The sequence below is a fragment of the Amblyomma mixtum genome, chromosome 2, assembly GCF_055824585.1.
Source record: "Amblyomma mixtum isolate Tamu chromosome 2, ASM5582458v1, whole genome shotgun sequence".
In the NCBI taxonomy this organism is placed as follows: domain Eukaryota; kingdom Metazoa; phylum Arthropoda; class Arachnida; order Ixodida; family Ixodidae; genus Amblyomma; species Amblyomma mixtum.
In genome coordinates this window covers 292,008,994-292,024,851 of record NC_143013.1, presented here as the reverse complement: position 1 = coordinate 292,024,851, position 15,858 = coordinate 292,008,994, and the positions used below count along the sequence as shown (strand labels likewise).

The 15,858-nt window shown below is 44.4% G+C and overlaps 1 protein-coding gene across 4 annotated transcripts in view; it reads left to right on the top strand.

Annotated features, from left to right (window-relative positions):
• Window positions 1–15,858, top strand: part of LOC149364467 (replication protein A 70 kDa DNA-binding subunit-like) — a 37,258-nt gene that overhangs the window by 11,689 nt on the left and 9,711 nt on the right. For 2 of the 4 annotated variants that reach the window (XM_089570121.1, XM_089570120.1), the window contains exon 7: window positions 2,461–2,570. The exons of 1 other annotated variant lie outside the window; for it this stretch is intronic. In XM_089570121.1, coding sequence (XP_089426247.1) covers window positions 2,461–2,570 — 110 coding nt within the window. Of the gene's footprint in view, window positions 1–2,460; window positions 2,571–6,438; window positions 6,744–15,858 lie in introns of those variants that run through there. One more of the 4 variants, XM_089570122.1, reaches the window with a different exon arrangement.

Sequence of the window (15,858 nt, the reverse complement as noted above, 5' to 3'; positions counted from 1 at the left end):
ATCCCTACAAATCCTCTGAAGACGACTCCAGACCCGAACTCTTCCTTCCCCACAGCTTCTGTCCTACATCCGCCCTGTTTCCCCAGAGTGCACTCTCTGCGGAGAATCGCACGCCACCCTGGACCACATCCTCTTCGGCTGCCCTGCCGATCCTCCCCCCGCAGGGACAGCCCGCCATCGGAGCATGGGAGGAATGAGACGCCCTCCTTGCGTCGCAGGACCCGGACGCGCAACTTCGCTGTGTGAACCGGGGTGCCAGAGCTTACGTGGCCTGGACACATGCGCGTAATATGAGGGCTGTGCGGTAGCCCTGAGACCTTGAGCGGTCCAAAACCCACTTGCGTAATAAAGTTTTCCATCCATGTTTGATTCTGACCGAATCAAGCAAGGCAGAAATACAGGACAGGCAAGAGATTGCAATGTATACAAGATGAAAGTGCAGGAGTAACCCGTCGTGGTGGCTCAGTGGTTAGGACGCTCGGCTACTGAGCCGGAGTTCCCGGGTTCGAACCCGGCCGCGGTGGCCGCGTTTCGATGGAGGCGAAACGAAAAATGCGCCCGTGCGCTGTCAATGCACGTTAAAGATCCCCAGGTGGTCGAAATTATTCCAAAGTCCTCTACTACGGCACCCCTTTCTTCCTTTCTTCTCTCACTCCCTCCTCTATCCCTTCCCTTATGACTTGGTTCTGGTGTCCTTTGAGATGATAGATCCTGCGCCAAAGCCTTTCCGCGAAAACCGGCCTGACGACCTACTTCATGAGGCGGAAAAATTTAGGGCTGTAGACCGGTTAGATGCTTTTAACTACTTTATCGTTTGAGCTGAATAGTTCATCGAAAAAAAATAATGAATATTTTATAAGTTTTTCTCTACGCAGGAAACCGTTTCTGTACAGAGCAAAAGTAGTGTCAAAGTGAACATTAAGACTAGCTACTGTGCGCAGATTGTGCTGCTCAGAAACTACTGTTCTTGCTTTTTTTTTTTCCTGATTTCGTGCTCGCAGAACATACCATTTTGGAGAGAAGTCAAAAACGAAAAAATTCAGGGGGCACTTTGCCTCCATAAAGTGCTGCAAGGCGAAAGCGTTTCCTTTCGCACTGTTTATATTTTATTTCGTTTTCATCGTTGATATTTTACTATTTATTTCATTTTTTATTTCTGTCATTTTTCTTATTTTTATTTTCCTGACATTTTATTTTTCTTTTTTCTTTTTTTGCGTTTTTATTTCTCTTAATTTATTTATGAAACCCATGTATTGACTAGATGCGCCTTTATTCATGCTCAAACCCCCTGAGCCTTCGTGGCGGAGTGGTAGCGTCTTCACTTCAAATGCCAAAGGCCATGGTTTGACTCCCAGCCTCGACACAGTTCTTTTTTAAGTAGTGACGCCGGAACGCGGACGCACTTGCTAACATTCCTTGGTCACGACATTATGAGGCATTAAAGGCTTTCGCCTTAATCAATTTCGTTTCCCAATTTCGAACCCCCGTTCAGCGAGAAGCCAACTATGCCATTTCATTCCGTATTAAATTCACGGCCCCCGCCTAAACAGAAGCGCCACTGTCGGGCGGGACAGAGACCTAGAGGCTATGAAGACGAAGACAAAACAAAAAAAAATTTCCGACTGCGCCGTGTTTTTCAAAGGTGTTCTTGTCGTAAAGGACTTGCTCCTTGCATCAAGAGGTGAACGTGGAGCTTGTGGATAACAAGTAGAAATTTCGGCCTAACAGCGGAATATTCTTCAAGGCGGCCGCGTCTACGAGGTTGCTTGAGTAGACTCCCCCCCACTTCCACTTACGCGTCCACTTGACCGAATTAGAGACCACGAGGCGAGTTGCGCGCTGCATTATCGCATCTTCACGCGACATTCGAAGAACCTGTCACTTCTACGCCTGTGGTCTCTGAAGGCTTAGAGTCAATACGGTGAACGGTGAGCCTCTAGATGTCGTCTTCTGGCCGGTTATCAAACAGCCCGCCAAACTTCAGAGACAAAATTCATTAATTGTAAAAATCAAGTTAGGAAGCGGCACATTGCTACTGGACAAACATGGTGGAAGTGAAACAGCGGAGGGAGGTCAGGTTAGCGCATATCGTATATTCTAAGCTCATTCGGATCCACACTCACCTCTCTGCTCGTGTATATAGAGCGCTCTTTTCGTGGTGACAGTGGTCGCGGGGTGCCACGCTGTATTCAAGTAGTTTATTCAAGTAGTTAGTAGTTATGCTGGTGACGAGGGCCAAGGCAGCGGCGGAGGCCAACGGGATCCCGGAATAGGGAAGACCGACCACTGAAGCTCCACATCTATCTATCCCCAACCCCCTACTCCCTAACTCTTCCTTTTGCAACAATAAATGTTTTTACTACTACTATTGTGATCCACAGAGTAGTCGCTCAGAACTATTTCAGCTATACCGGGCTGCTGTGCTTGTCAACATTTCACTTGATCTGCTGGTCTTTCTAGGGATGTCTTCTTTGTGCTGGAACTGACCGTAGTGGATCCAGGAAGCAGGATTGGTGGTAAGCTGCGAAACCCTGCGGTAGCATCCTCACCAGCAGAAGCGCCATCAGCAGGTAAAGACGGCTCAACTGCCGTTGTTTCGAATATATAATTATTCGTTTGTCTTTTTTGCGCCTTTTTTGCTGACGAGCAATGTACAGACACCCAGCTTTTTGAACCACCCCTTCCGCTTTACACATATTTTGTCCCACTTCTCTCTTTTATTTTAAGTAACCGTTTACTTCACGCCCATTGGTGTTACTACTGACTAGATTCCGTACTTGGCTAGCTGTTACAGTCTGACGCATTTGTGCTTTGTTAAGGTAGTTAACTTAAACTTTCACGTCAAACTGTTTCAGCCCAATACATGATAATGTCAGCGCTCGTCCGTGTGGTTTCCTTCATCTTTGTCTTCCGTCCCTTTCGCGCTGTTTTTCTACCCAAAATGAACGGTAATGTATGTATATGTGTCCGTCAGACTCCAGAGGGGGGGATACTGTTTTTAAAAGCGCGCCTTTCGAGAGAGGTGTTTCCCATTTTATACATCTGCCTGACAGTAAAATTCCGCAATACATCAACATCGATAGATAGGTGTGCGCATCGTCGCTCTTAGCTATTTTACTCGTCCTTTTCTAACGTTCGTTGCGTACATATCACCTTTGTAAAGTTAGAAAAACTGAAGAATAGCCAATTAACATATGTGGTTGGGCGTCCAGATGCGATTAGTGACTGACTTGCAGTCGGTTGTTAGTAATAGCGATATCAGTTTCTAAAATATCGAAAACGCGATTACCATTGGCGCTGTTTGGCTTTTTCGACTAGTTACGTGCACTGGAGTGGTTGTTTTGCCTGCATGATTTCCAAAGCGCTTGTATTTTCGCATGATGTAGCCTAAATTTGTCGAGCCAAAGCGGTAAGGGTAACTGCGTTTTTTGAAATTCTAAAAACTTATATGACTGGTACTAACCGCCGGCTACAAATCTCTAATTGGGCTACTGCACTAGTTAAAAGTTAATAATCAGAAATTATTTCACCAGCTTACTAAAAGTTCACCGGCCTTCCAGTGTCAGCCAACACTAGTAATACTATGCCGCTAAAGCCATATTTTGGCCCCAAAAGCCTATTTTTGAAAATTACTCGGTCTTCCCTGATTCACCTGGTATAGGGCAAATTATTTTCCCCTTATTAATGTCGTCCCATTCCCCAGTTGATATCACTGGCACACTCTTCTCAACCGTTATCGAGGACTGCATTCACTGTCTATGTGAATTACCTTGGGGACTGTGTGGCGTCATCAAGGTGCCTCGGAGACAGCTTTTTCCACCCTTCACTCATCACGTACCATTATGCGTGAGGCGAATAAATCTCATTCCCACCCTCCCATTCACAAGGTCCGGCTGAAATATGGCCGTAAACATGCCTCATAATAAATGGGTTCCCAATCATTGCTATCGCCAGTGACAGTAATGACAGGTAAAGAAAAGCCGGAAGGCAAACTACGTTTCGATGGCATGTGATGAAGCGATGCTCCTTTACAAAGACGGCTTACGGTGCCCCGTTTCACTAGCTCTTCCATGTTTGCTGTGCAGTACCGGAATTAGGGAGAATGAGTGTGAGTTATCTGCACAAAAGTATTGTAATCCCAGAATACCACAGCCGCATTGCTAGAAAAAAAAAAAAACGCGTGCCTATTTTCTTTTGCGTTGTTGTCCTTAGCTGAGCAGGAGCCCTAATTCGCATTTGGCTTAAATGCGCAAACCGACCATCATTTTTTCTTTATATCCGGGGTGGCCATCAACGGGAAGTTAATAGTTTAACTGCTTTCTACTCAAAATATAATTGATTAACAAGTGGAAGAAAAAATAATCGCATGCCGCCGTCGATATCTGAACCCATGACCATGGCACCATGGCACCCGGAGCACGACGGAGAACGCAGGGCAGCCCGCGCCAAAGCCCTGCACAAGCTTTATGGCGACAGTTCCGAGGTAGCCTATGTGGACGTGGCAGCGTACTCGTCGGGCTCTCGCATGGTCCTCGCCGTCGCTAACAATCAGGCCCGATTACTCGCATCAGGCTCCATCACCACAGACTCATCAGAAATTGCAGAGGAAGCAGCCATTGCGCTCGGTCTCATCTCCCCCTCTGCCACCAAAATTCTCTCCGACTCAAAATCCGCCCTGTCCAATTTCGCTAAAGGCTTTATATCCCGCACCGCGGCTCGGCTTCTACGCTTCTGGCACCCTACCCGCCCTGTAACCCTTACCTGGACCCCCGCACATGCAGGCCTCCCGGGTAACGAGGAGGTCCACTCCCTCGCCCGAGGTCTCACTTTCCGGGCTGGAGATGGACCCCCTCCGTCATCCCAGGAGCGTCTGCTTACCTTCAGAGATATCCTTACCCACTACCGTGATACCCGGCGCGTTTACGCACCACCGGCTCCCTCTCTAACCCTAACCCAGGCCTCCCACTGGTGCCGACTCCAGACCCGTACTACTCCTTACCCTATTCTTCTTCATGCCCGCTACCCCGATCAGTTCCTTTACTCCTGTAAGCTCTGCGGGAAACCGGGAGACTTTATTCATATCCTTCTCACATGCCCCACCTTCCCGCACCCTCCAACCCCAACCACGGCGGAGTCATACTGGGAGACTCTCCTGGCCAGCTCCGCTGCTGCTGACCAGCGCCGGATAATTACCGACGCCTTGAAGCGGATAGCCCTCCAAGGACTGTCCTTTGCCCTTTAAGGGCAACCCCCTAAGGGTTGCCTCGTGCCACGTAAGGGGAGGCAGGGTTTGCCCCCTCCGCATTTCACCTTCGGTGCTCTATATCAGTAGACCTACAGTGGCGTCTGTTAAATTTTCTAACTTCGGGCTGATTAAATTACATGCAACCTAAAAATTAAAGAATTTACTTCCTCCAAAGCTGCGAGCCCTGTAATTGACTATCATTGTGTATTTCACAGCCAACTTGGCAGCTGCTGTACTGCGCACCATCACCAGTCGACATTCATGTACAGTCACCAACAAATTGAACGCATCACTACAAGCGCGCGCATTTTTGCGTTCTGTGGTACTGGATGTATTAGTTAACGTCTCATAGAAGTATAGTACGTTTCAGCACGTGTCAAAATTGAGCGAAGCCCTATCAAAATGTCTATTTATATGGGTACCATAAGGTCCTGTATAGCTACGATACTATATACAGCATATAGAGGATGCAGTTGAAAAACACAGACGCCGACCAGCAAAGTGAAAATTGAAATTGACGTTTCGGCGTTTGTGAACAAGGCCCCCGTTCTGGGCGTCGAAACGTCAATTTCAATTTTCATTTTACTGGTCGGCGTCTCTGTTTTTTGAAATGTATCCCCCGGCCAGACGGGATTAAGTCACACTCTCGACCTCATACAGGATGCAGGATATACAGTATTTAGGTCTTTGAACTTGTATAAAATACACTACTTGTAGCTCATGAAGGTTCCGGAATATACGCATAATATTGGTCATACAGGAGACTACGGCGCTCAAGTAATCGTGTTTTGTTCTTTGTCGAATATCCAGAGCCTGCATCTTTGTTTTCTGTTTGGACCTTTGCGTGCCGAATACCAAGCTTTTGCCTCTCAAGCTGCGTAATTAGTGTCGCAGGCTAAATGTGCTCTTGCAATTCAACATTTTGTTGTTGCAAAGGGGGGAAAAGATTAAGGTATCCGTAAATGCCACGCGTGAATTTATTGTCGCGCATTGTCATCTGAGAATTACTAGTACGCTGATAACAGCTGTTTGCATGAGATGGGTTTTGTGTTTCCTTATGTGAAAAAAAAAGAAAAGAAACCTCGAAAAGAGTGGATCTTGTTTTTAGCAATCACACATTCTGATTAGGTAGCGAATGATTAGTTCATGCTGACTTCTTTATCACGGGCCTTTTTTTTTTACTCTTTTTTCAGAGTGAGATCATTTCGAAGTATGGCGCCCCTGTCTGCGTTGCCGTATATATGCATGAGCTCCGCGGATATATTACTTAACTTGAGGCCTTTCCGATAATAAAAAAAAGCAAGTTGAAATTGTGTTTGTACCACCTCGACATCACTGGCTAAAAAGGAACTTGCCTATCTGACCGAGCGTGGACAATGCAAATTACAACGTATCATTACAGAGCCATGCGCTTTTTTTTCTTCTGCTGACATTTGCTTTGTTTCTTCGGTTTGCACTTTGCTATGCGAAATCAAGCAATAAACCCTCAGTTGCAGCAGCCCTGTGTCCGTTTCTTTTTTACGTCCTGTGTCAGACTCGTTCTTCTTGTTTTAACTACTGAACTGAGAAAGAACTTGCGGAACAGGCCTCCAAGGGAGTGATTCAGGATGGTGGTTGAGCTGCTGGTAGTTGTAGCAGTAATAGTGACAGTAGCAGCAATAAACGCTTTTCTACAAGGTGCTTATTCAACAGTATGACATGAGTCAGGTTGTTTTTGGACAAATATAAACACCGGGAGCAAAGCGGGCTGCAGGTATCCAACCAAACACACGTCCAAAAGAGGCTGTCATACCGCTGTGCCACATACCTAAAGAGCGCAGTTCCTTCACACCTGCTTGAAATGCTGTGTCGTGCTATGCCTGTTATCTTCCGGTGGAGGCAATGTGCTCCAGATGAGAAGTACGACACAGTACACTGCGGTATGGTATGGTATGGTATGGTATGGTATGGTATGGTATGGTATGGTATGGTATGGTATGGTATGGTACGGTACGGTACGGTACGGTACGGTACGGTATCCGGTTTTAACGTAAATCACATCAAAAGTGTCCACAGAGAAGGCACTTAGCGACAGCGGAAGGAAATCAACACGTAAGGTTCGGACGTGAAAGAACGTTCCAGAACCACAACATTGCTGAAGTCACATTCGAAGAAAGACCCGGGAAGGCACCCGAGACGACTTCAACGTTGAATACCAAAATATGATTGCAATGGAATGAAGCTTCGCAAAGAATAAAATAAGGATAGCGCTGGGAAAAGGACGGTAGCGGAGGCGAGCACGATTTCCGATATTCGCTGCACGTGCAGAAGAGTGGCAGTTCTGGAGTCGAGAGAAAGAGAGATGAAGTGGGCGTCGCAGTGTGGCACAAGGAAGCTGAGTCGGTTTGAGAGCTGCCTGCGCTCCATTGCTTTCGACTACGCAGTTAACGTAACGAGGACTTCCAGCGGCTTGGGTTGGGAAATTTTCATTTCGAGCAATGGGAGACAGTAATTAAGAACTTGTGACAGCTGCTAGCCTTCGCCGCTAAGTGTTGGGGCATCTGCCTCTTCACGGGAAAAGACGCTCATTTTTCGTTTAACTAAGCGCTTAGCCCTTACAAAAAAAAAAATGTTAGACAGTTTATAGACTGTCTATAGACAAATTCTAGAGAACAGTCTATAGGCAATACAAATGCTGTCGACAGTCTATAGACAATCTATAGATTTGTGGCCATACACGTTTAGTCGACTTTTGTCTATAGGCAGTGTATAGACGAAAAGAAATATCTATAGGATGGCAAGAGAGTCCATAAGAAATCTATAGACGCCTATAGACCATTTTTATAAGGGAGATATCGGACTGGCATTTCCCACGGGATTTAGATTCTAGGTTATCTACCGCGCGCACGTGTCAAGGACATCAACGACGCGATGCCTCGTCTAACGCGTGCTCTAAAGCCATTCAACGTTTAAACACATAGGCGCCTATGGAAACGGTGAAACTTAGAGCCCTTTTTGAGAGAAATAAAAAAAACGCGATTTTTTTTTTAATATACAGCTCCAGTCGCTTTTTAACCAGCGACTTCACTTATAACAGGAGCAGTGCTTTCTAACAATAACTGCAGGGTTTGTCAGAACAAGCAAAATATTTCCAAAATCTTCGTTTTCGATATACGGTTGCGTCATATCTTACGCTAGGGCTCTCAGCTCATGCGTCCACATGCATATGTACGCCGTTGCGTATAGCCGAGTGGTCTAACGCTACACCGCGTCCATAAAGATGTTCTTAGGCCTAACTTTCGCTACCACAGTGCTTTTTTTTTTCTTTGCATACACAAATACAGCCGCTAGTTTTTTTGTCTGTCTATAAAAATGGTCTATAGACAGAGTATGGACCTCTTATAGGCCTTATTGCCTTCCTTAGATATTTTTTCCATTCATAGTCTATAGACTTTCTACAGACGAAAGTCTACTAAAATTGTATGGCCATTATTCTATAGATTGTCTATAGAATGTCTATAGCATTTGTATTGCCTATAAACTCTTCTCCAGGATTTGTCTATATAGTCTATAGACTTTATCGACGGAAGTCTATGGACAATCTATAGACTGTGTAAAAATTTTTGGAAGGGAAGCCAACCTGGGTAACATTGTGTCTGAGCAAAAAAGTGACAGCGCTAGTAGCAGACACTTTTTATGACCTCGGAGATCTTTGCTCAAAGACCTGTGTTCAGAAATCATCGCGCAGCACCAGATCGCAGATTAAGCGCTCTGTACAAGAGAATGCAGGAGAACAAGTTGGTAGACGCGTATTCTGAAGCGTTGCAGATAAGGTTGTAAGGTTGTTCTCGAACGAATAACCCTCGCAGACTCCCCCCCCCCCCCCCCCCTCCTAAATCTTGATAGGATGAATCGACAGCGATTACTCAACAGCTCACCTGTCGGCATGGACTCATTCAAAGACCCACACAGGCCACAAAACTACACGCGGAACACCATTGACAACGGCCACTTCTCAGTCCATACTTCTTTTTTGGTCATGCTCGCCTGGCAACATTGCCGTTGGGCAAATGTCGCGTGCATGCACTCCGTTAACTCTGATCTGAAGGACTAGGGAAGCTGCAGAATACCTCAACCAATCAGGACAGCGTAAAGATCTAAAAGGTGCTTTACCCGACCTCGTCCGCTTGTCATTTGCTTACGGTGTCTGCAGATACGCCGCAATTAGAAGAGATAAAACAATTCTGTCGACGAACCATTACGAAACACCCAAACAGTACTAGCACGACAACGGTGGTAGATCCCTTTAAAATATTTCAGACACTCCACAGACTGTCTATAGACTTTAGTCTATAAAATCTATAGACTAGACTATAGATTTATGGCCATACACTTTTAGTAGACTTCTGTCTATAGACAGTCTTTAGACAAAGTTGCAAGTTTAATAGACACAGGTCTATAGACAGTCTATAGACAATCCATAGACTTATGGCCGTACACTTCCAATATATTTCTGTGTCTAGACAAATGTCTGCTGAAAGTCTGATGGACGTACGTCTACAGGCAGTCTATACACGATCTATATATGGACTTATGGCCATACACTTTCTGTAGATGTCTGTCTACAGACAAAAGTCTACTTGTCCAGCAAACATAGGTCTATAGACTGTCTACAGACATTCTGTAGCTGTATGGCCTGGCAGTGCTATCGACCTTTGTCAATAGACCGTCTACAAACCTCTGTCTGCTAAACTTTCAGTAGACCATTGTCTATAGACTGTCCATAGACAGACAGTTTAGAACGTTTGAAAAGGTCACCACATGGCCTTCACAAATGACATGGCGATCAATATACTTATAAATTTAGTTTATTTCCAAGCTATCGAGGCTGCGAATATGCAATACATGCACCATAAGAATGCACCACATTATACAAATAAACGTTGAAAGTAACGGTCCGACTAGTTTCGTCAGAAGCACACTTGTGACCTGTTGTCTGCAGCCAGTCATCCGGCCATGTTGAGCTGTACAACGCAAAGGAAAAAATAATACAAGGGGAACCGAAAAAAAAATATCTCATACAAGGCATATCCTGGCTATCCCATTCTAGAAAAGTAATTTTAATCTTTTGGTTTGGTTTTATGGGGTTCAAAGACCCAAGGTGGCTCAGGCTGTGAGAGACGCTGTAGAGAAAGACTGCGGATAATTTCGGCCACTTTACCGTGCACTGACATCGCGTAGGACAGAGGCCTCTAACATTTCGCCTCTATCAAAATGTGACCGACGAGGCCGCTGGATCGAACGTGCACCAGACGAACACGATAACCACTGAGGCATCGCGCCGCGGCTTCATCATTGCAGTAAATACGCATGACAAATTCTAAGTGGTTTTCATAAAACTTTGTAACTAAGACCCATAATCCCTGGAGCACTCTACCTCTACACTGAATACCTTAGACATTATTTTCACATCAACTGCAACTTAACACTTCGAAGAATTGGGCCACATATCCGCATTGACTCGCTACGAGCTGTTGAGAATGCCACCCCCATAAAATACACATTCAGTGCTCCTTACACAGAAACCCAAAAAAGTTGAATATTACAGCATTTATTCATATACTCACTATTGAACAAATACCCTGCGTGAAGCCTGGTATGTACGCCGATACACAAACGGGCACAAGCTATGCAGAACCTACCAGGCAGACGCGAACCAGTTCAACAAAGTTTTGCGCCCATAACTTGAAGCCCAAAGACGGAACAGCATACTCATACATCAGTGCACGATCTTAGAAACAAGCAGATTGCTTCCATGCCGCGGTCATTATTCAGAAAAACTCAAACAGCACAGAATGGCTGCAGCTGCGCCGTTTCAAAAACAGTCGCTAGCTTCAGACAACATACGCATTACGGTAACGATACAATACAGTCTCAAATTCACTTAGTTTCTCCTTCAAGTGCAGCCCCAACCGCGCAATAAAGAGGTGGTTCTTGCACGCATGCAGGTAACCTAACCTAACGCTGCTAAAGAAATCAACTAAATCAACGAACGCGCTCATTAAAATAGGAACTATTTCAATGAAACAGTTGAGATCTTCATCAACAGCGCAGCTATAATAACACAGCGCGAGCTGAATAACATTTGGGGCGCAAATAAGCACAGAGTTACATTGCCGTTTTCGTAATGTAGCAGTCTGAGATCAGAAACGCATACTCTGCCTCTTGCACAAATGCTAGCGGAGAAAGTTGTGCACGCGTTTGCGGGGTTCATCAACGAGCCACTCGGAACGAAATGTAAGCCATCTCTTGTCGAGGCGACCTTTACTCAGCTTTCAAAATGAAGTGCCCGCAGGCCAGCGGCGGCGGCCAAAGGCTCGGGCAACAGGGATGGACGAATCCATGCATGTGCAACTAAAGGGGAGACGGAATGCAGCTCGTAGGTTCTTCGCGGTGTTTTCTGCACGCCAGCCATTCGCACCAGCAACGACTTTAATTCGGCCATCCCACTATAACCATTCCTCCAGCGCCGCTTGACTACAACTTTGACAAACGTTCCGTGCTCGTTTCTATAGCGTTACAAAACATGTTTGCTAAAACATCGCTGTCCACAACGCGCACCATGCGACCGTCCACATGTAACAAGCAATGCACACCTCTCAATAAACAGCACTCTGTGGTCCGGACAGGCGATAACACAAAGATTCAAAAATGAATGTTATCCACCTTAGAACGCGGGTGTGCGTTTCCGGCGGTGCCAAGTAAATCGAGCTCACACGGCGCTAACGCATAGTTACATTTCGTCCGTCATTCACGGGCTAAGCGATATTTTTATCCGCGTATCTAACACAAAAAAGACAGTAGAGAGCTCGCGAGGAGCGGCTTACCATCACGGCTTTCTCACCGACTGCCTTTCGGGGCACTAGGAAAGACACCGGCACCGACATAAGCGGCAGTAGTCGAGAACTCGATGGCTTCCGCCGCTTATAACGCCGCTTACAAACAAAGATCGGAAGTTTTTCGCTGAGCCCATAATTTGTTCTGCACCCACAGCTCTGCTTAAAGTGGTTTAGGAGACCAAATTAATAAAAAAAATAATCGTGTAAACTTACCACCTTCTCGCGGTAAAATGGGCCAAACGTTAAATGGAAACTCATTTCACGGTCGTAGGTTTACCGCTTGCGCTCTTGCCATGCGTAGCTTTAAAAAACTTAGTTTTCGCGAAAACAAATCTGAAACCTTACTGCTTGGTCCATACGCGCCGCATCTTCCACCGGAAAGTATCTGCACACTTTTCGAATAATAATTAAAAGTTGCATAGCATAAAGTCTTTTTTCCGTGTGTTTGTATTTAGAAAATCGGTATGGGTGACATCACCGTGTCATCGGCTCCGCAGCAGCAGGTGTATGGGGAGGAACGAAAAACTACTGGCTTTGTGATTGTTGCGGCGCAACACTTTTCACGAGATTGCAAACTGCATAGGTGTAGATGGCAGATGCTAATCACGCTGAGGACCGTGATCTTCGAGACTCTTCTAACGGCGTTTCTATGAGATGGGCACATCCTTGAATTCTCGCAGCCGCTTTTCCCCCTTCATTTTCAGGACGTTTTAAAGAGAAATGTAGAATCGCTGATCAAATGTTTCTGAATAAAGCGAGGTAATGAATTCTCTCGAGCGGTTCATTTATGGGAGAGCGTATTCGTTTGACGGAGTACAGTTTGCGGGCACCCTTACTTCAGGAATGGCTACATTTCCTCGCTTTACCTGCTAGCATTGAATATTATTGAAATGTATCCACAATATACGTCAGGTATAACGAAAAGGACCTTTTCAAGGCTTCTGAAAACAATATACAGGAGGGCGTTCTATTGTCCTCACACAATATTTTTTAATTCCCGAAAGGTTGAATACTCTAGCCATAGTTGCAGTCACCCGATGCAGTTCCCCTCAGCATGCAGTGCAAAAAGAAATTGACATTTTTCTGGAATTAGTCGAAACGCAGTGTATAGATTGTCAGATAAAAAGAAATTTATTGCTATAGACTGGTCTGCAGACTATAGACTATCTAGTCTACACCCTATACTATGCCTACCTTAAGTCTATCTATAGACTTTAGTCTACAGATAGCCTATAGCTTAATCTATGGATTAGGCTATAGTCTATAGACTATCTATAGCCAGAAGAAAATTAAGGCTGTTATAGACTTACGCTATACATAGTCTATAGACTTAAGTCAGTAGATAATCTAAAGACCATCTATATACAAAAGGAAATTGAGGCAGTTATAGACTTCAGTCTACAGATGGTCAATAGACTTTCTGTAGACAAAAGGAAATAAGGCACTTATAGACTGTAGACTATAGATACTCTATAGTGAAAAGAAAATTAAGACGGTTATAGACTTCCGTCTATAGACTGTCTATAGACAAAAGAAATTAAGGTGGTTATAGACTTCAGCCTACAGATAGTCTGTATACCGCCTACAGACAAAAGAAAATTAGGTGGTTATCGACTTTGTCGGTAGATGGTCTGTAGACTGCCTATAGACAAAAGGAGAAATCCAAACGATGGCTTAGAGTCTATAAAAAGTCTATAGAAAGTCTATAGATCATTTTTATAAGGGGTTGTCGCTAAACATTAGTGTTCTGTTTTTTCATATCATAGAAAGAAGCTTAGCGGATCACAAAGATCTCAAAGCTTCTCTACAAAGGAGCCCGCTGAAATTCTAAATTAAAGCAAAAGCGGATTCCAGTTTGGGAAAGGCGAAAAACTCCGTGTCCGCGGGCGTCTGCGGTGGGCCGGGTAGTCACTGATAATTTCAGTTTAAACTGTAGTCTAATTATGTTCTAATGATGCTCGAACATCAGTCTGAAATATATATTTAGCGATGTATCCTGTGCTGTTGTCTTCTGGGATATGTAGAAAAAATTTGACAAGTATTTTTAATGTTACTGTCTTTTCAGCAGAAAAATATCTTAAAGTTTATCTGAAATCCCCTTCGAACTCCTTTGCTCTGTACTCATCGAGCCTGTCAACACCACTTCAAATGCTACTGGCACACACCGCGATCCTTCCCAAGAGCATTCCTTTGTTGTCATTGTTTTCGAAAGTTTAAAACCTTATTCTGTTATTTCAAGTGGTGTACATTTACCTTGACACTTAATTTTTTGCACGAAAATGATTGTGGCATAATAATTACTTCATCAAAAATCAGCTTTGTCATTAAGTACAGTGAAACTAGATTCTTTGTTGGCATTCTTCGAATAGATAATATGAGGGATCAAGAGTCACTAGTTTACTTCATTTGGCCGTTATTTAACGTAAATGCGCCGCTACAGCAAATGATTCAATTGAAACGCCGTCAAAGTTCAGAACCTCACACCAAGAAAAAATGTTGTCGTGTTATGTAGTTATAATAAATGTGAGGTAACGCAACTTCCTGCATTTGTCGATGACCAATACTTCCTATTACGATTGTCATAGCGGTGACGTAATTATACTAAAAACCAATAAAATTCCCAGTGAATTAAACCCCGCGGAGAGGAGGCGGCTTGTATTAAGTCAACTTCGTCGCTTGAATTAGCAGCACCATTTTTGCGACGGTTACTTATTAGCACTGGGCACCTTTCTGCCTTCAACGTTTATAGGTTGTCAATCGCGAGCTGCAATTCCTCGCTTCATTTACCAGCAGGGCAACGTCATCAGCAAATCGGAGATTACTGCACAGTTTTCCATTGACTCCTAGCTCCGTCGCTTCCGAATCCCACCGTCTCATGTTTCTGAAAGGCATCCCGAATTTCTTCTCCTAAAATATAGGGGCACGAAGTTTGTAGAAGAGACAAGGGAGGTATTTCTTGGAAGGGTCTTCCTCTCCGCGATTTCACGTCAGCTGAGTCACGAAGTCGTACATTGGAATAAATAAATCTCTGCTTCCGCACTATAGATGTCGTCGCTTGCAAATATACTTTTCTTGTCTTGTCTTTTCTGATCAATACAAAGACTCGAAAACAAGTTGGGCTTCAGAAGTAGCATGTTTCGCACAGGCCCTCTGGGTGTCATATTACTGCGGTTTGCCATCTCAGTTAAGTATTGCACATCATTGAAAGAAAAGAATCAACCGGTGTTATTTGCATATACATTCTGTTTTGCATGACTATAGATGTTAGGGATATCATTTATGCATATATCAAACAGAAGTAGTCGCTTACCAATATAGTTTTCTTATTTTATCTTTCCTGATCAAAAATTACGAGGAACTTTAGCGGCTAAAGTGGTGAAAGGCGAAAGCCTGAGTGCTGCATTCTGCTACGCGATTGTTATAATAATAATGATTTATTTCCATCACCATACAGTGTTGGAGGGGATGGGAATAAAAGCGGTTATCGCTTGACAAGGTTCCCACCCCCTGTACAGCAAGTAGGCAGTGGCATGCGACGGCACTTCTGAGAAAATAAAAGAGAGAGAGAGAGAAAAAAAAGACAACAGACAGATACACAATCACCAGCGTGTGCAGAAAATTAATGCGGCTTTAAGAAATAACAACAAAAGCAACAACAATAACAAAAAAAACCTGTTATAAAGATTATAACAGCAACCAATACATCAAATACAAATTCAAAGTGTGAAAGCTAGA